A 19,677-nucleotide genomic window follows, 5' to 3' on the forward strand; every position below is an offset into this window, starting at 1 on the left:
TTAAGGGGAGTGAGAGGGGAAGCATCTTCACTCAGAGGGACGCGAGAGTGTGGAATGAGCTGCCAGCACAAGTGGTGCATGCAATCTTGATTTCAACATTTAAGAGAAGTTTGGATGGGTACATGGATGGTAGGGGTATGGAGGAGTCTGGTCCCGGTGTAGGTTGATGGGAGGAGGTAGTCTAAATGGTTTTAGTATGGACCAGATAGGCCGCAGGGCCTGGGTGTGTGCTGTACTTCTCCAAGACATACTGAAAATGACAATAAACAATCTTGAAATTTGAAGTCGCCTCTCCTCCTTCGAACTTGAGATGAGAGCTACCTTAGCGCAAGGGAAATGGGTACAAATGCTATTGAATAGGATAAATAAAATAACACAAGTCAACTTTTGCAAATATTTATGGTTTTTCAACTGATTTATTTATGTCACTCAGTTTGCAAAGTTTGTGCAATGTAGCTTGTCTTAACCGAACTGTCCTCACCCATCCTAAGGCAGCAGGACATGAGGACCCTGAGGATCCCTCAGCCCCGGAATGTCCATGTCCAATGTCCAAACCCTGACTCAGCTGTAGGCTGCAGAGACACTACTGGGACCAGCAGCCTGCACTGGGCAAAGGGGAAATAGCAGCAATTAAGGATGGACCTGGGGACAAATATCTTCCCCTTATCACTCACCGATACACAAGAGTAGTAGCTGCCATTAACACTCATGCACACCATCTTCCTGCAGATTCCTGGTTGAACACTTTCATGTTCACTACTCAAGAATAGCAGTAGTCTTGTAGAGAGGAAGGAGGTGGCACCTATAAGATGCAGCAATGGATTAACCAAATTTTCAGAGAGATGAGAGACCTCCCCCCAATGGGTTTAACAGCATGAGAATCATGTTAGCAAAAGGAACGACATGTCAACAAACAAACCTCTCTGATAGTGACTGCACTTTGGGAAATGGGCAAAAGGGGTCGATTAGTAATTAATCACAATTATTAGATTAGCTATGAGTTATTGCAGTGAACCCTTGTCTGCTGATAGTTTCAGCTTTAATTTAAACGGGTGCAGATAGTATATGGTTTAATTTACAAACGTGTTCACATACAGTCCCAGGACACAAACACTGGGGGGAGCATGGGCAACAGCAGATCATAAAAGAAAAACAACAAAATTGGAGATGGCTCTGGCCCACGGAGAGCAGCGAGTCCTCAGATGTCTGGATTGTGGGGTTTGGGGTGGGGGTGGTTTCCACACCAAAGATCAGGTTCTCATAGAAATCCCTCCCTCCGGAACTGCTCCTGCAGAATGTCCTTGTACTCATCGAAGCCTCCTTCCACTCTCCTCACGGTGCCACAGCCGCATACCCAGAGCTCTTTGCATACCATGCGGATCAGTCGCTCATCGTGAGACACCAGAATTACTCCGCCCTGCCAGAACACACACAGAATCACTGCAGCAATGGGGCAATTATAGACGCACATTTCCACAGAGTACATGCGCATGTGCTCGCACACTCACTGGCACAATTTCTCATTAGCTACCAGTGCCTAGTGCTGTTCCACGGGGGGAACCGCTCCTTTTTACATTATGTCAATGATTTCAATGATGGAATTGATGACCTTATGACCAAGCTTGCAGAGTATATGAAGAATGGTGGAGGGGTAGGTAGTGTTGAGGAAGCAGGGAGTCTGCAGAAAGACTTATAGACAGATTGGCAGAATGGGCAAAAGTGGTAGATGGAAATGTATGGTCATGCATTTTGAGAAGGAAGAAAGGTGTAGCTTATTTGCTAAATGGGAGAAAATTCAAAACTCAGAGGTGCAACATGGGAGTCCTCATGTAGGATTCCTGAAAGGTTACAGGTAAGGAAGGCAAATGCAATTATACCATTCATTTCAAGAGGGCTAGAATATAAACACAAAGGTGCAATGCTGAGGCTTTATAAGACATTAGTCAAACTGCACTTGGAGTACTGTGAACAGTTTCAGGCCCTTTGTCCAAGAAAAGATGTAGGCAACACACAGAAAATGCAGGACTCAGCAGGCCAGGCTGCATCTATGGAAAAAAGTATATTCGATGTTTCAGAGGCCAAAACCCTTGGCAGCACTGGAGAAGAAAAGCCGAGGAGTAGATTTAAAAGGTGGGCAGAGGGGGAGAGAAACACAAGGTGATAGGTGAAACCAGGAGAAGAAGAAGAGGTGGGAAGTTGATTGCTGAAAGAGACACAAGGCTGGAGAAGGAACAATCTGATAGGAGAGGACAGAAGGCCATGGAAGAAAGAAAAGGGGGAGGAGCACCAGAGGGAGGTGATGGGCAGGCAAGGAGATGAGGTGATTGGGAATGGTGGGGGAAGGAGCATTACTAGAAGTTTGAGAAATCGATGTTCATGCCATCAGGTTAGATGCTACCCAGTCTAGGTGTTGCTCCTCCAACCTGAGAGCGCCCCGTTGCGACAGTAGAGGAGGCCATCGATGGACATGTCAGAATGGGAATGGGAAGTGGAATTAAAATGGGTGGCCACTGGGAGATCCTGCTTTTCCTGGCAGATGAAGCGTAGGTGCTTAGCGAAGCGGTCTTCCAATCTACATCTGGTTTCACCAGTATACAAGAGGCCACACCGGGAGTACTGGATACAATAGATAACACCAACAAACTCACAGATAAAGTATCGCCTGGAAGGACTGTTTGGGGCCCTGAATGGTAGTGAGGGAGGAGGTGTAGGGGCAGCTGTAGCTCTTGTTCTGCTTGCAAGGATAAGTGCCACGAGGGAGGTCGGTGGGAAGGGACAAGGGAGTCGCGTAGAGAGCGATCCATGTGGAAACCAGAAGGTGTGTGGGGTTGGAGGGGCGGGAAGGAAAGAGGTGCTTGGTGTTGGGATCCCGTTGGAAATGGTGGAAGTTACAGAGAATTACGTAGTGGATGCAGTGGCTGGTCAGATGGCAGGTGAGGACAAGAGGAACCCTATCCCTGATAGGTTAGCGGGAGGATGGGGTAAGAGCAGACGTGCATGAAATTGAAGAGATGTGGTTGAGGGCAGAATTGATGGTGGAGGAAGGAAAGCCCCTTTCTTTGAAAACGGAAGACATCTCCTTTGTTCTCCACTGAAAAACCTTATCACATATGGAAAGGGCTAGATAGAGCAGATGCGCAGAGGATGTTTCCTATAGTGGGTGAGTCTAAGACCAGAAGGCACAGTCTCAGAATAGAGCGATATCCACTTCGAACAGAGATGAGAAGGAATTTCTTTAGCCAGAAGGTGATGAATCTGTGAAATTCATTGCCACAGGTGGCTGTAGAGGCCAAGTTATTGGGAAAATTTAAAGAAGTTGATATGTTCTTGATTAGTCAGAGAGTCAAAAGTTATGGAGAGAAGGCAGGGAAATGGGGATCAGAGGGATAATAAATCAGCCATAACGGAATGGCAGAGCAGACTCAATGGGCTGTATGGCCTGATTCAGCTCCTATGTCAATGTCTTGTGGTCTTGCAGGAGCCAGAGCCGCTGTGTGCATGGTCACCATTACTGGGGCTTGCAAGACGTTGCTGAGCCAGCTGTCAGCAGTGTTTCCGACCTTACAAACATGATTTGCTTTAAATTTGCTTCACTATCTGATCTGCATTAAAGAGACTGTGGAAATCCCAGTTCTCTCTTCCATTTCATTTGCAAACTAACCCTGGTATAAATGTTATGGAACACTAATGGTTAACTGCATTTTCAAAGTGGACAATTAAATGCCCCAGCAATGCGATCTCGGTATACGCAGCTGAGCTTTGGGGTGGCATGGCAGCATTACTGTGACTTCAACACTCACTGCGCCAGTGACAAGGGATCAATATCTGCTGCTGTCTGTAAGGGATTTGCACATTCTCCCTGTGAGCATGTGGGCTTCCTCCAGGAGCTCCGGTTCCCTCCCACATTCCAAAGGCATACCAGTAAGTTGTGAGCATGTTATGCTGGCATGGGAAGCATACTGGCTCTTGTGAACTGCCCACAGCACGTCCTTGGACTAAGCTGCTGTATGTTTCAACGTGCACATGACAAATAAAATTAACACAGTGGATTCCCATTAGTTGTGTCATCAGTTAATTGGGCAGCTAGTTACTTGGGACAAAAAAAACTGGAATTTCCTTTGTTTAATCTGGACACTATGAATTCAATTGGGAGAGGAGGCAGTTGCTGAACAGTTTAACTAATGTCGATCACGTGCACTTGCGTAGATGTTAAGACACCACAGCATGCTTAGAATGAACAGGTCACTTGCATGTTCATGCTCAAAAAGTAATGGTTCTTATCACTAATAGTCAGCGAGAAATAAGCAGTAAGACAATTCAGAACTTTTTGCTCATTGAGGTTTCAAGCATTCAGGCTTGGAGATCCTAGAAATGGCCAGAAGTGAAAATGAAATGATTTCACTGCTTCAGCAAGTTAGGAACTATGAAGAACTGGAAGGTATTGATAATCATCTTGAATGATACAATGAAAATGAAGATTTGGAGGATGCAAATCTTGTATGAAGGCAGGTTATTATCTGCACCAGGTGCCTGCACTGATTTGTTCACTTACAGTCAATGAAATGAACACGGCAGCCAGCATACACTGAATGAATTCCTCTGTCAATAACTATTAGGAACTAATACACAGTTCTATAGTACTGTAGTAGTATTGGTAATGTTTGAATTTGTTCTGTACCTCATTGAAATACAAAATTTGTTACTCAGTTAAATCGCAGTTTCTCTTTTTTTGTACCTTTTTAACTATTTTCATGAAACTGGCTAATTAAGCTGGTCATTTAATTGGGCCAAACTGTACTGGTCTCGATGTGTCCCAATTAAGCTAAATCCACTGAATTTAAATCTTTATCTTTATATTTGATGCTTATGCAGGGAGTCATCACGTTCTTGGCTGTAGCACATTAATCATATTCTTGGAAAATATCCCCAAGTAGTTTACCTTAAACTTCTCCAATGCATTTCCCAGTGCCTCTATTGTCTCCATGTCCAGGTGGTTGGTTGGTTCATCCAGGATATAGAAACTGGGGCTGTATGTTAAAATAAAAAGTAATACAACTGTGAGACTGAGAAATGACCACTGCTGATAATCACCAAGACCAGAATCCAACAACTGGTACAGAAATGCAGTGAGATACTGAGTGAACTTGATACCCTGATAAACACAAAAGCCCCAACCAATCCACCACACCTGGTCAAAATCACTCACCCCCTCAATGAACAGACTCCACAACCTGTGCACTCTCTTTCAAGGAGACTACAACTCATGTTCTAAATATTACCTATTATTTATTTCTCTATTATTATCGTTTTCTATTTATACAATATGTTGTCTTTTGCACATTGGTTGTTTGTCCATCTTATTGTGCACGGGTTTTCATTGTTACTATTGTGTTTCTTTATGTTTACGGTGAATACCCACAAGAAAATTAATTTCAGGCCATAGCAGTGCCTCTACATTATTAGAAGGTTTTGAAGATTTGGATAGTCATTTAAAACTTTGACAAACTTCTAAAAATGTGCAGTGGAGAGTATCCAGACTGATTGCATCATGGCCTGGCATAGAAATACCAATGCCTACAAAAAGTAGTGGATACAGCTCAGTCCATGATGGGTAAAGCCCTCTCCACCAATGAACGTATCTGCATGGAGTGCTGTTGCAGGAAGGCAGCATCCATCAAGGATTTTCCCTGCTGTTATCAGGAATAGTTATTATCCCTCAACCATCAGGCTCTCGAACCAGAGGAGAAAAACTCACTCAATTTCACTCACCCCAACACTGAACTGTTCCCACAACCTATAGACTCACTTTCAAAGGCTCTTCATCTCATGTTCTTGATACTTATTGCTTATTTATTATTATTTTGTGTGTTTTTTTTGTTTCCTTTGTATTTACTGTGAATGCCTGCAAGAAAATTGATTATCAGGTCTGTATATGGTGGCATTTATGTACTGTGATAAAACATTTAGAGCCCTACCATCCATGTACCTATGGAAACTTCTCTTAAACACTGAAATCGAGCTTGCATGTATCACTTGCACTGGCAGCTTATTCCACATTCTCTCCACCCTTTCCTTTGAAATTTGAAAATCAGCCCAATTGACAGTAGTTCAACATGGATACATGGAGAGAGTGGGGACCAAGTTTAAGCTTGAGAACATTCTGTGCAGACCGGTAAGTGTTGAATAGGTGTGCACTATTGTATGTCTGGGCTTTTAATGACTGTATAAGTCAAGGTCAGGTGACATTTCAGCCCTGAGGTAGGATGAGACTAGAACTAGAGGTGATGGATTAAGGGTCAAAGGTGAAAAATCTAAGGGGAACTCGAGGGGAACATCTTCACTCTGAGTGTGGAACCAGATGCCAGTGAAAGTAGTGGATCCCGGGTTTGAATCCGGCCGGTTCCTTATATGCATTCTATCCATGCTGGGTTAAGTGTCGAGTTAGCAATTCAGCTTTCTAAAAGAAAACAGACAAAATGCTAAAGAAATGGCAAAGATTGCCACTCGATGCAGAGAGAAACAACACCAAAATGGATGGGAGGTGTGTGGAGGGCTATGTTCATGTGTGGGTCGATGGAACTAGATAGAATAAACAGTTCAGCATGGACGAGATGGGCCAAAGGGCCTTTTTCTAAGCTGCAGTGCTTTATAATTCCATGACAGCAGTAATAACAGTTCATTGTACAAAGAAAGGAAAACCTTCAACCTCTCTATAGTGGAGATGTAGGAAGCACTATAATTAAGTCCAGACTTGGCAAGCAGAGAAAGCCATGCCAGTACTCAGTAACACTGAGGGATGGCTCCCTACCCAGCCCTGCTGAGATCTGATCCTGACTGCGGTGAGTTAGTATGTTCCCATTACCAGTGCATGGATTTCTCCTGGATTCTCTGGTGTTGTCAGAAATCCCAAAAACATGTTGTCTGTGAGCTAACTGGCTGTAAATCACTGGGTGTACCTGTGTGTGCGCGTGGTCTCTGTGTGTATGAATAAACATTTCTAAGGTTTCCAATCACAAACAAGAGCAAATCTGCAGATGCTGGAAATCTAAGCAACACAGAGAAAATGCTGGAGTAACTCGACGTAATGTCGACGTATCGGGCTTTGACCATTCTGCAGGACTACCATTGTGTGTGTGTGTCTCTTGGGCTTCCAGCTGGGGGTAAAGGTATCATTTTTAACTGATATTTCAATGACAAACGCCACCATCTTCATCAGGGATGATGCCTAGGCATGTCTAGTCTAGTGGTATATATACCCCCACCATCTGTCCCTTCTGATTGGCTTAGTCCTCATCCAATCAGGTTTCCATTACTTCACCTCGTTTACAATCAAATTCCAGTCTCTGTGTACTTCTGTCAAGGTGCCTGTGTGCATGTCACTGTCCCTGTGTGTGCTTGCCAGTACACGTGTGTGCAAATGTTCAAAAATTCAAAATAAATTTAATATCAAAGTACATATGTTAGATCATAAGACTATAAGCCATAGGAATAAAAATAGCCCATTGGCCTATCCAGTCTGCTCCGCCTTCCAATCATGGCTGATCCTTTTCTCCCCCCCCCCCCCACTCAGGCCCACTCCCTGGCCTTCTCCCCATAACCTTTGATGCCGTGTCCAAGCAAGAACCTATCAATCTCTGCCTTAAATACACCAAATGACCTGGCCTCCGCAGCTGCCTGTGGTAACAAATTCCACAAATTCACCACCCTCTACATCTCTTTTAAATCAATCTCCCTGTATCCAGAGGCTGTGCCCCCTTGTCCTAGATTCCCTCATCATGAGAAACATCCTTTCCACATCTACTCTGTCTATGCCTTTCAACATTCAAAAAGTTTCAGTGAGATCCCCGCTCATCTTTCTAAATTCCAGCGAGTGCAGACTTAGAGCTATCAAACGTTCCTCATATGATAACCCTTTCATTCTTGGAACCATCTTTGTCAACCTGCTCTGGACCCTCTCCAATGCCAGTACATCTTTTCTTAGATGAGGAGCCAAAACTGTTAACAATACTCAACGTGAGGCCTCACCAGTGCCTTATAAAGCTTCAGCATCATATCCTTGCTATTGTATTAACACAGAAACATAGAAAGACTACAGCACAATACAAGCCCTTCAACCCACAATGCTGCACCAAACATGTACTTAATTTAGAAATTACCTCGGGTTACCCTTAGCCATCTATTTTTCTAAGCTCCATGTACCTGTCCAGGAGTCTCTTTAAAGACGCTATCGTATCCGCCTTCACCACCATCAGCAGCAGCCCATTCGACGCACTCACCACTCTCTGCGTAAAAAACTTAGCCCTGACATCTCCTCTGTACCTACTTCCAAGTACCTTAAAACTGTGTCCTCTCATGATAGCTATTTCAGTCCTGGGGAAAAGCCTCTGACTATCCACATGATCAATGCCTCTCATCATCTTATACACCTCTATCAGGTCACCTCTCATCCTCCATCACTCCAAGGAGAAAAGGCCAAGTTCACTCAACCTATTCTCATAAGGCATGCTCCCCAATCCAGGTAACATCCTTGTGAATCTCCTCCGCATCCTTTCTATAGTTTCCACATCCTTCATGTAGTATGTCAATGTACCGTATGCCTTCTTATCCACACTGTCAACCAGCGCAGCAGCTTTGAGTGTCCTGTGGACTCGGACCCCAAGATCCCGCTGATCCTCCACACTGCCAAGAGTCTTACTACTAAAACTATATTCTGCCATCATATTTGACCTACCAAAATGAACCACCTCACACTTATCTGGGTTGAACTCCATCTGCCACTTCTCAGCCCAGTTTTGCATCCTATCGATGTCCTGCTGTAACCTCTGACAGCCCTCCACACTATCCACAACACCCCCAATCTTTGTGTCATCAGCAAATTTACGGACCCATCCCACCAAGTCAAGTCACTTTTTATTGTCACTTCGACTATAACTGCTGGTACAGTACACAGTAAAAATGAGACGTTTTTCAGGATCATGGTGCTACATGAAACAGTACAAAAACTACACTGAACTATGTGAAAACAACACAGGAAAAAAAACTACACTAGACTATAGACCTACTCACTACCTCATCCAGGTCATTTATAAAAATCATGAAGAGAAGGGGTCCCAGAACAGATCCCTGAGGCACACCACTGGTCACCGAACTCCATGCTGAATATGACCCATATACAATCACTCTTTGCCTTCTGTGGGCAAGCCAAATCTGGATCCATAAAGCAAGGTCTCCTTGGATCCCATGCCTCCTTACTTTCTCAATAAACTTTGCATGGGGTACCTTATCAAATGGCTTGCTGAAATCTATGTACACTACATCTACTGCTCTACCTTCATCAATGCATTTAGTCACATCCTCAAAAAATTTGATCAGGCTCGTAAGGCACAACCTGCCTTTGACAAAGCCATGCTGACTATTCCTAATCATATTATGCCTCTCCAAATGTTCATATATCCTGCCTCTCAGGATCTTTTCCATCAACTTACAAACTGGGCTATAATTTCCTGGGCTATCTCTACACCCTTTTTTGAATTAGGGAACAACATCTGCAACCCTCCAATCCTCTGGAACCTCCGCCGTCCCCACTGATGATGCAAAGATCATTGCTCGGCAATCTCCTCCCTCGCCTCTCACAGTAGCTGGGGTATATCTCGTTCAGTCCCGGTAACTTATCCAACTTGATGCTTTCCAAAAGCTCCAGCACATCCTCTTTCTTAATGTCTATATGCCCAAGCTTATTAATCCATTGTAAGTTCATCCCTACAATCGCCAAAGTCCTTTTCCATAGCAAATACTGAAGCAAAGTATTCATTAAATACCTGAGCTATCTCCTTCGGTTCCATATACACTTTTCTACTGTTACATTTGATTGGTCCTATTCTCTCACGTCTTATCCTCTTGCTCTTCACACACTTGTAGAATGCCTTGAGGTTTTCTTTAACCCTGCTCACTAAGGCCTTCTCTTGTCCCCTTCTGTCTTCCCTAAATTCATTCTTAAGCTCCTTCCTGCTAGCCTTATAATCTTGCAGATATCTATCATTACCTAGTTTGTTGAACCTTTCTTATTCTAGACCTCTTGAAATGAATGCTAACATGGCATTTACCTCCCCCACCACCGATTCAACCTGCAAGTTAACCTTTAGGATGTTCTGCACAGGAATCCCAAGTCCCTTTGCATCTCATTTTGGAGTTTCTTCCCGTTTAGAAAGTAGTTTGCACATTTATTGCTATGACTAAAGTGCATGACAATGCATTTTCCAATATTGTACTTCATTTGCCACTCTCTTACCCATTCTCCTAATCTGTCTGTCCTTCTGTAACCTACCTGTTTCCTCAACACTACCTGCCCCTCTACCTATCTTTGTATCAGAATCAGAATCTGCAAACTTGGCAACAAAGACATCTATTCCATCATCTAAATCATTGATATACAACAGAAAAAGAAGCGGTCGCAACACTGAATCCGCAGAACACCACTAGTAAGTGGCAGCCAACCAGAAAAGGATAAACAAGAGAACATCTGCAGATGCTGGAAATCTGAGCAACACACACAAAATGATGGAGGAACTTAGTAGGCCAGGCAGCATCTAGGGACAAAGTACAGTCGATGTTTTGGACCTAAAGCCTTTGGCTGAACCTTTTATTCCCACTTGCTGGTTCCTATCAATCAGCCAATGCTCTAACCATGCCAGTAACTTTCCTGCAATACAACGGTTCTTAACTTGGTAAACAGCCTCATGTATGGCACCTTGTCAAAGGCCTTCTGAAAGTCCAAATATACAACATCCACTGCATCCCCTTTACCTATCCTACCTGAAATCTCCTCAAAGAATTCCAACAGGTTTGTCAATCAAGATTTCCCCTCAAGGAAACCATGCTGACTTTGTCCTATCTTGTCCTGTGTCAGCAAGTATTCCATAACTTCATCCTGAACAACTGACTCCAACATTTTCCCAGCTACTGAGGTCAGGTTAACTGGTCTATAATTTCCTTTCTGCTGCCTTCCTCCTTTCTTAAAGAGTGGAGTGCAGTTGAGTGAAGTTATCCCCTTTGGTGCCTGATGGGTAATAACTGTTCCAGAACCTGGTGGTGTGAGACCTGAGGCTCCTATACCTGCTTCCTAATGGCCTGTGTGTACTTCTGTGCATGTGTGTGCCTGTGTGGACAGCAGGGTAACTACAGGAGAGTTGTAATGTGGCGGAGTAGGTGAAGAGGTTACAGGGAAATAAGATAGGGATTGTGGAGTTGACGAGAATGCATCATGAGCTAGCATGCTCAGCAGGTTCAATGAATAGCCTTCAATTTCATGAGAAAACAAGAAATATGGATGACATTCATGGGGTAGAGAGGAACTGAATTGCAGCAAAAGGCAACAACAGCCAGAACAGAAATAAAGTCATCTCAGAAACCAAAACAACACACACAAAATGCTGGAGGAGCTCAGCAGGTCAAGTGGCATCTATGGAAATGAATAAACAGTTGATGTTTCAGGCCAAGGCCTTCATCAGGACTGAGAAGGAAGTGGGAAGATGCCAGAAAAAGGTGGTGGAGGAGGACAAGCTAGAAGGTGATAGTTGAGTCCAAGTGGGTGGAGAAAGGGGATGAAGTAAGAAGCTGGGAGGTGATGGGTGGAAAAAGCAAAGGGCTGGAGAAGAAGGAAGTTGATAGGAGAGGAGAGTGGACCATGGAAGGAAAGAAAGCGTGGCAACAGGGAGAGGTGATAGGCAGGTGAGGAGAAGAGGCAAGAGGCTTGAGTGAGGAAATGAAGAGGGAAAGGGTAGTGGGAAAAAATTACGAGAAGCTGGAGAAATTGATGTTCATGCTATTAGGATGGAATATGAGGTGTTGCTCCTCCAACCTGAGAGTGGTCTCATCAAGGTCACGGACTGACTTGTCTGACTGGGAATGGGGATATTTTTATTCAGTGGGTCCAAACTGGGAAGCTTGAAAATGGAGCTGGAAACCGTGTGGAAAAAAGCAGTGAGGATGGCTTTGCAAGCTCTCTTTGGATGCAGACTAGTGGTGTGGGAGGTAATTAAGGAAGAAGACCAAGAAATGAAGCAGAGTATGGAAAACAGGGAAGGCTATGAGGTACATGTGGCAGCAGAATTAGGACAATCTTCCTATTGAGTCTGCTCTGTGGAAACTATGAAGTACCAAAGGGCTAGAAGCACCCTTAACACCATCAAAATCCTTTTAGAAGAGGAGTTAGCAACCTTTTTATGCCATGCATCTTTACCATTAACCAAACGGTCTTTGGTCCCTAGGTTGTGAATCCGTTTTAGAAGAACGACGGCAGAATCTCATGGAAAGCTATCATCAAATATTAAAAGGCCCAGACTGAGTGGACTTGCAGAGGATGTTTCCTATATTGGGAGAATCTAGGACCAGAAGGCACAGCCTCAGAAAAGAGGGTTGCCCCTTTAGAACAAAGATGAGAAGTAATTTCTTTAGCCAGAGGGTGGTGAATCAGGAATTCTTTGCCACAGGCGGCAGTGGAGGCAGGGTCACTGCGTATATTTAAAACAGAGGTTGATATGTTCTTGATTCATCGGAGTATCAAAGGTTACAGGAAGATGACAGGAGAATGGGGTTGAGAGGAATAATAAATCAGCAGTCCTAATGATGCTCCTGTCTTACAGAAATGGCCCTTACAGAGCAAAGGGAAAGGCAGTACAGACTGGGAGTGAAATGGCACAACTGGCCAGGTAGAACTCAAAGGCACAGGCCAAACTGACTACAAATCAACAGATGGTCAGGAAAGTCACAGTGATTACCAGGGCATCGTCATCTGTGCAAACGCCACCCTGCTCTTCTGTCCCCCTGATAGACTGGCAACAGGTCTCACTGCCAGGTCTCCCGATATCCCATAACCTCCCAGCTGATGTCGGTATTCCTCTTCTGTCTTCCCTGTAAACATCAGATCAAAAACAAAACCATTTAAGCACAGCTTAGGATTAGTAATACATCCAAGACTCACAATATAAAGAAAGATTAGTGTTGTTTCTTGCCACGTGTACATCAAAATAAACAGTGCCACACCCCGTTCTAAGTCAGATCAAATCTGGGCAGTTGGGGCTTCTCAGCAATGATTGGCAGTTCTGACCTCAAACCTCCACTGCCTTATGGATATACCCACTCATGGGGAAGGCTTTGGAAATTAACTCCAAGGAAAAATCTGGAGCTGGAATCCCTAAAACAGTCCTACGTTTGAGTTCACAATGACTGGCAATTCCTGCAATGCTGTTGGTGCCAAACTGTATGGGTCTCTGCCTTTCTTTTGTATTCATCAGCTGTGTGGTGAGGGAGAGCTTGCTGCATGGGCAACAGCTTGCTCTCCATATTGAACTGCCCTGACTTGCATATTACATAAACTGCTAGGACAATCCCGACCAATGGAGGGGCCTCAAACACCTTATAACTCTTCAACATGACATCCCAACTCCTGCGCTCAAAACGTTGATCTACGAAGGCCAAAGTGCCAAAAGTTCTCTTTATGACCCTATTTACCAGTAATGCCACTTTTAATGAATTATGGATCTGTATTCCCAGGTTCCTCTATTCTACTGACTTCCTCAGTGCCCTACCATTCAATGTGCAAGTCCTACTCTTGGTTGAAGAAGAAAATGCCTTGAGCCTACGCTCAAGTTCATGGCATATCCTCTTTACTATCTCCCCTCCATTTCATGTCAAGAGTATATCAATGTCTTAACTGTGGAGGAACAGAGGGGTTAAGAAGGTGTATGGTGCATTGGCCTTCTTTAGAAGGGGGAGTTGCGTTCAAGAGTCGCGAGGTCTATAAAATTCTGGCTGGTCCACACTTGGAATGTTGTGTTCAGTTCTGGTTGCCTCATTATAGGAAGGATGTGGAAGCTTTAGAGAGGGTGCAGAGGAAATTTACCAGGATGCTGCCTGGATTAGAGAGCATGGCTCATGAGGTTGAGTGAACTAGGGCTTTTCCCTTTGGATGAGAGGATGAGGGTGACTTGATATAACACGAAGCATCAAGTAACACTGAGGAAGCAGGAAGGCTGCTGAAGGACATGGACAGATTAGGAGAATGGGCAAACAAGTGGCAAATAGAATACAGTGTAAGGAATAAAAGCATAGACTATTTCTAAACCTGAAGGAAATTCTGATAGACTTGGGAGTCCTTGTGCACGATTCCCTAAAGGTTAATTTTCAGGTTGAATTGGTGGTGAGGAAGGCCAATGGGATGTTACCATTCACTTCGAGAGGAGTAGAGTATAAAAACCAAACATGTAATGCTGAAGTTTTCTAAGGTACTGGTGAGGCCTCCCTTGGGAGTATTGTGAGCAGTTTTGAGCCCTTTATTTAAGAAAGGATGTGCTGATATTGGAGTGGATCTAGAGCAGGTTCATGAGAATGATCCCGGAAATGAAATGTTCATCATATGAGGAGTGATTGATGGCTCTGGGCATTTATTCGCTGGAATTCAGAAAATGAGGGGGGAGTCTCATTGAAACCTATTGTATATTGAAAGGCCTAGATAGATTACATGTGGAAAGAACGTTTCCTATCATTTAGGACCAGAGGGTACAGCCTCAGAATAGAGGGATGTCTATTTAGAATAAAGATGAGGAGAAATTTCTTCAGCCAGAGGGTGGTAAATCTGTGCAATTCGTTGCCACAGATGGCAGTGGAGGCCAGGTCCGGGTGTACTTAAGGCAGAGATTGATAGATTCTTGATTAATTAGGGTGTGAACGTTTACAGGGAGAAGGCAGAAGAATGGGGTTGAGAGGGAAATACAGTATATCAACCATGATGGAACAGCATTGGAGACTCAATGGGCTGAATGGCTTCATTCTGTTCTTATGCCTTACAGTCTTATGATAAGAAGCATTGACCGAGGGGATAGACAGACATTTTCCTAGGGTGGAAATGGCAAATGCAAGGGGGCATAATTTTAAGGTGATTGAAGGAAAGTATAGGGGGGGATATTAGAGGCAGGCTTTTTACACAAAGAGTGGTAGATGTGTCGAACGTGCTGCCAGGTGATTTAAGCAACTCTTAGATAGGCACATGGATGATAGAAAAATGTAGGCTATGTAGGTGGGAAGGGCTAGATTGGCTTGGTACACGGATGACAGAAAAAGTGACTCTGTGACTCTAATAACATCATGGGCAGAAGGGTCTGTACTGTGCTGTAATGTTCTTTGTTCTATGTCAATAAGTGAATGAAGCAGAGTGGAGAAGTTGAAAAATTCAAAATTCACAACCCCTTCAGTAAATTTCTCATCGCAATCTTAACTGTACAACTCCCTTCCCCAAGACTGTCTCCACAATTCACCTGGGGAAATGACCCCTGGTATCAACCCATGAATTTCCTATAGAATCTCAGTAAAGCTGCTAAATCTAGTGACCTTAGGCATGGCACGGTAGCGTAACGGTTAGTGCAATGTTATTAAAATGCTAGCAACCCAGATTCAACTTTGCTACTGTCTGTAAAGAGTTCATACGCTCTCTCTGTGTCCACGTGGGTTTCCTCTGGGTGCTCCGGTTTCATCCCACATCTGAAAGATGCATGGGTTATTAAGTTGATTGGTCACATGGATGTAACTGGACCAGAAAGGCCTGTTACCATGCTTTATCTCTATATCAGGGGTTCCCAACCTTTTAATGCTATGAACCTCTACCAATAACCAAGGGCTCCATGGAGTCCAGGTTGGGAGCCCCTGCTCTAAACAAATAAATCTAACTTCCACTGAGTACACAACATCAATGCATGGTACGCAAACTGTACCATGGCAGACAGGAAGGTTCTACAATGGGTAGTCAAAACTGAATTCAACCTGTACCAAAATAGATTGTCATGGTGAATGCAGTGTAACACCTTGAACTGACTGCTTCAGTGCGCTGATGCCCTGCTCTCATCATCACTCCCCAACTAGGGTATTGTGGTGCAAGTTACCTGGGAACTTGGTTGCCAGAAGCTCCACTGAGCTGATGTTCATTTCCAGCTGGTCTATGTGATGCTGGCTGAAGTACCCAATTTTTAAATTCCTGTTTGGAGAAAAACAGAAAAACATAGAAAACCTACAGCACAATACAGGCCCTTCAACCCACAATGCTGTGCCAAACATGTACTTACTTCAGAAATTACCTAGGGTCAGCTACAGCCCTCTGTTTTTCTAAGCTCCATGTACCTATCCAGGAGTCTCTTAAAAGACCCTATTGTATCCCCCTCCACCACAGTTGCCGGCAGCCCATTCCACACACTCACCACTCTGCGTAAAAAACTTGCCCAACATCTCCTCTGCACCTACTTCCAAGCACCTTAAAACTGTGTCCTCTCATGTTAGCTATCTCACCCCTGAGAAAAGCCTCTGACTATCCACATGATCAAAGCCTCTCATCATCTTATACACCTCTATCAGGACACCTCTCACCCTCCACCACTCCGAGTTCACTCAACCTATTCTCATAAGGCCTACTCCCCAATGCAGGCAACATCCTTGTAAATCTCCTCTGCACCCTTTGTATAGTTTCCACATCCTACCTGTAGTGAGGTGATCAAAACTGAGTGCAGCACTCCAAGTCTGACTAGGCTAACCAGGCTCCTATATACCTGTAACCTCTTGGCTCTTAAACTCAGTCCCTCAGATGATGAAGGCCAATGAACTGTACGCCTTCTTAACCACATAGTCAACCTGCGCAGCTGCTTTGAGCATCCTATGGCCTCAGACCCCAAGATCCCTCTGATCCTCCACAATGCCAAGAGTCTTACCATTAATACTATATTCTGCTATCATATTTGACCTACCAAAATGAACCACCTCACACTTATCTGGGTTGAACTCCATCTGCCACCTCTCAGCCCAGTTTTGCATCCTATCAATGTCCCGCTGTAACCTTTGACAGCCCTCCACACTATCCACAACACCCTCAACCTTTGTGTCATCAGTAAATTTACTAACCCATCCCTCAACTTCCTCATCCAGATCATTTACAAAAATCACCTATAAAAAGTGGTGGATACAGCCCAGTCGAACACAGGCAAAGGCCTCCCCACCATTAAGCACGTTTACACAGAGCGCTCCCACAAGAAAACAATATCCATCATCAAAGGCCTCCGAACAGCAGCCAGGATGTGGGGTAAACACGAAATGGACAAGACATGTAAAAAGGTCAATCAGGAGGGATTTTAATATACAATGGTGCTGGATCTTAGGAGAGGGAATGCGTAGAGTGCATATGAGATGGCTTTTTACAGCAGCTTGTGGTTGAACCTGAGGGAAAAGGCAATTCTGGATTGGGTGTTGTGTAAGGAACCAGATTTGATTAGGGAGCTTAAGGTTAAGGAACCCTTAGGGTTGAATGGCGTCATTCTGCTCCTATGTCTTACAGTCTATCATCCACACCATACTCTCTTCTCGCTATTACTATCAGAAAGGAGATACAGAAGACTTAGGTACTACTCCACCAGGTTCAGGAACAGTTAATACCCTTCACCCATCTGGTGACTGAACAAGCATGAATAACTTCACTCACCACGATTCTGAACTGATTCTACAACTCATTTTCTCATTTTTATTTGCAGTTTGTCTTCTTTTGCACATTAGTTGTTTGTCTGTACAAGTATATTTTTCGTACATTTTACTGTATTTCTTTATTTTTCCTGTAGATGCCTGCAAGAAAATGAATCTCAAAGTTGTAGAGGAAATTTACCAGGATGCTGCTTGGATTAGACAGCGTGTCCTATGAGGATGGATTAATTGAGCTAGGTCTTTTGTCTTTGGAGTGAAGGAGGATGAGAGGTGATCCGACAGAGATGTAGATGATAAGACTTACAGATCAAATGGACAGCCAATGACTTTTTCCCCAGGGCAGAAATGGCTAATATAAGGGGGCATGAATTTATGGTTAGTGGAGGAAAGTAGGGGGTTTGGAATATCAGGGGTAGGCTTTTATTTATTTATTTATTTATTTTACACAAAGAGCGGTGGGTGCTTTGAACGCCCTATCAGGGGTGGCAGTAAGACTATAAGACATAGGAGCAGAATTAGGCCATCTGGCCCATCTAGACTGCTCTGCCATTCAATTATGGCTGATCCTTTTTTCTATTTCCTCCTCAACCCTAGTCCCCGGCATTCTCCCCGTAACCTTTGATGCCATGTCCAGTTAAGAACCTATCGATCTCTGCCTTAAATACACCCAATGACTTGGCCTCCACAGATGCATGTGGCAACAAATTCCACAAATTCACCACCCTTTACTTACAGAAATTTCTCCGCATCTCTGTTTTCAAAGGGCGCCCCTCTATCCTGAGGATGTGCCCTCTTGTCCTAGACTCTCCCACCACGGGAAATATCCTTTCCACATCTACTCTGTCTAGGTCTTTCAACATTCAAAAGATTTTAATGAGATCCCCCCCCCCACCCCATCCTTCTGAATTCCAGCAAGTACAGACCCACAGCCATCAAACGTTCCTCGTATGAAAACCCTTTCATTTCTGGAATCATCCTTGTGAACCTCCTCTGGACCCTCTCCAATGCCAGCACATCTTTTCTCAGAGGGGCTCAAAACTGTTCACAATACTCAAGGTGAAGCCTCACCAGTGCCTCATAAAGCCTCAGCATCACATCTTTGCTCTTGTATTCTAGATCTCTTGAAACGAATGCTAGCATGGCATTTGCCTTCCTCACCACTGACTCAACCTGCAAGTTAACCTTCAGGGTGTTCTGTACAAGGACTCCCAAGTCTCTCTGCATCTCAGATTCCTGGATTTTCTCCCTGTTTAGAAAATTAGTCCGTACATTTATTTCCTCTACCAAAGTGCATGTCCCAAATCCTCTGGATCAATCTGAATGTTTGACAAGTCAATCAGACAGATACTGGAGCCCCCTCTCATTCATAAAGTCAGTCTTGGACTAAAAGCTCACGTTCTGTAATGTGTCAACAGATCTCACAGGAGTGTGAAGTGTTAACTTGGAAAGATCCAGTAAGATAGCAGTGCACTCGGATGTAGTGGCCTCTGTGGGCCTAACCAAAGGTGTTATTGCTTTTTTTAAATGACTTTTTCATGATTGCAAGGCATTGCTGCACATTCAGAACCGCAGTTCTCCCCCATCAGGAATGCTGCAAGTCCGATGTCAAAGGAGCTGCGTGACCTCAGTTGTAATGCAGAAGATGTCTCACGACATGTTGTCGCTTGCTGCAGCCACCCAGAGGTGATGCTGAAGGTGGTGTGGCACATATTCCTTGCAGGACTGGGTGGCAGGCTCCTCCCATCAGTGCTGCTCTCCAGTGTTTGCTCGGTGGAAAACAAGCTGGATTGTATTCATCTGCTGACTGCTGCGGGCTGCCGACAACATCCATGGACTCAGGGATTTGTACTACTTTAGATTGTTTTTGTGTAACTACGTTTACTGCTGGTTGTGTGTTTTGCACCTTGGCCCCGGTGGAACACTGTTTCATTTGACTGTATTCATGTATGGTTGAATGACAACTGAATTTGAACTTGAATATACTGTCAGATTAGAATACAGATCCATGTTTCTGTGTTTCCTGGCTCCCTCGGTTCAAATAGTTGTTAATGAACACCGAATAAAATAACAGGTCATATTAATAATATCGCTCTCTGCGATGTTATGTCGGCTACACCCAACTCCAGTCAAATGAAAACTTAATTGATGCTCAGAATAATTCTGGTGGAT

The 19,677-nt window shown here is 44.1% G+C and overlaps 1 protein-coding gene across 3 annotated transcripts in view; it reads right to left on the minus strand.

Annotated features, from left to right (window-relative positions):
• Positions 1-385: 385 nt before the first annotated feature.
• The window catches only part of abcf3 (ATP-binding cassette, sub-family F (GCN20), member 3), a 182,753-nt gene continuing 163,461 nt past the window's right edge, over positions 386-19,677 (minus strand). For all 3 annotated transcript variants that reach the window (XM_073041715.1, XM_073041713.1, XM_073041714.1), the window contains exons 18-21: positions 15,933-16,024; positions 12,777-12,909; positions 4,940-5,027; positions 386-1,417 (exon numbers count right to left, since the gene is read on the minus strand). In XM_073041715.1, coding sequence (XP_072897816.1) covers positions 1,259-1,417; positions 4,940-5,027; positions 12,777-12,909; positions 15,933-16,024 — 472 coding nt within the window. In that variant the 3' untranslated portion in view covers positions 386-1,258. The remainder of the gene's footprint in view (positions 1,418-4,939; positions 5,028-12,776; positions 12,910-15,932; positions 16,025-19,677) is intronic.

The sequence above is a fragment of the Hemitrygon akajei genome, chromosome 3 (assembly GCF_048418815.1).
Source record: "Hemitrygon akajei chromosome 3, sHemAka1.3, whole genome shotgun sequence".
Classification (NCBI taxonomy): domain Eukaryota; kingdom Metazoa; phylum Chordata; class Chondrichthyes; order Myliobatiformes; family Dasyatidae; genus Hemitrygon; species Hemitrygon akajei.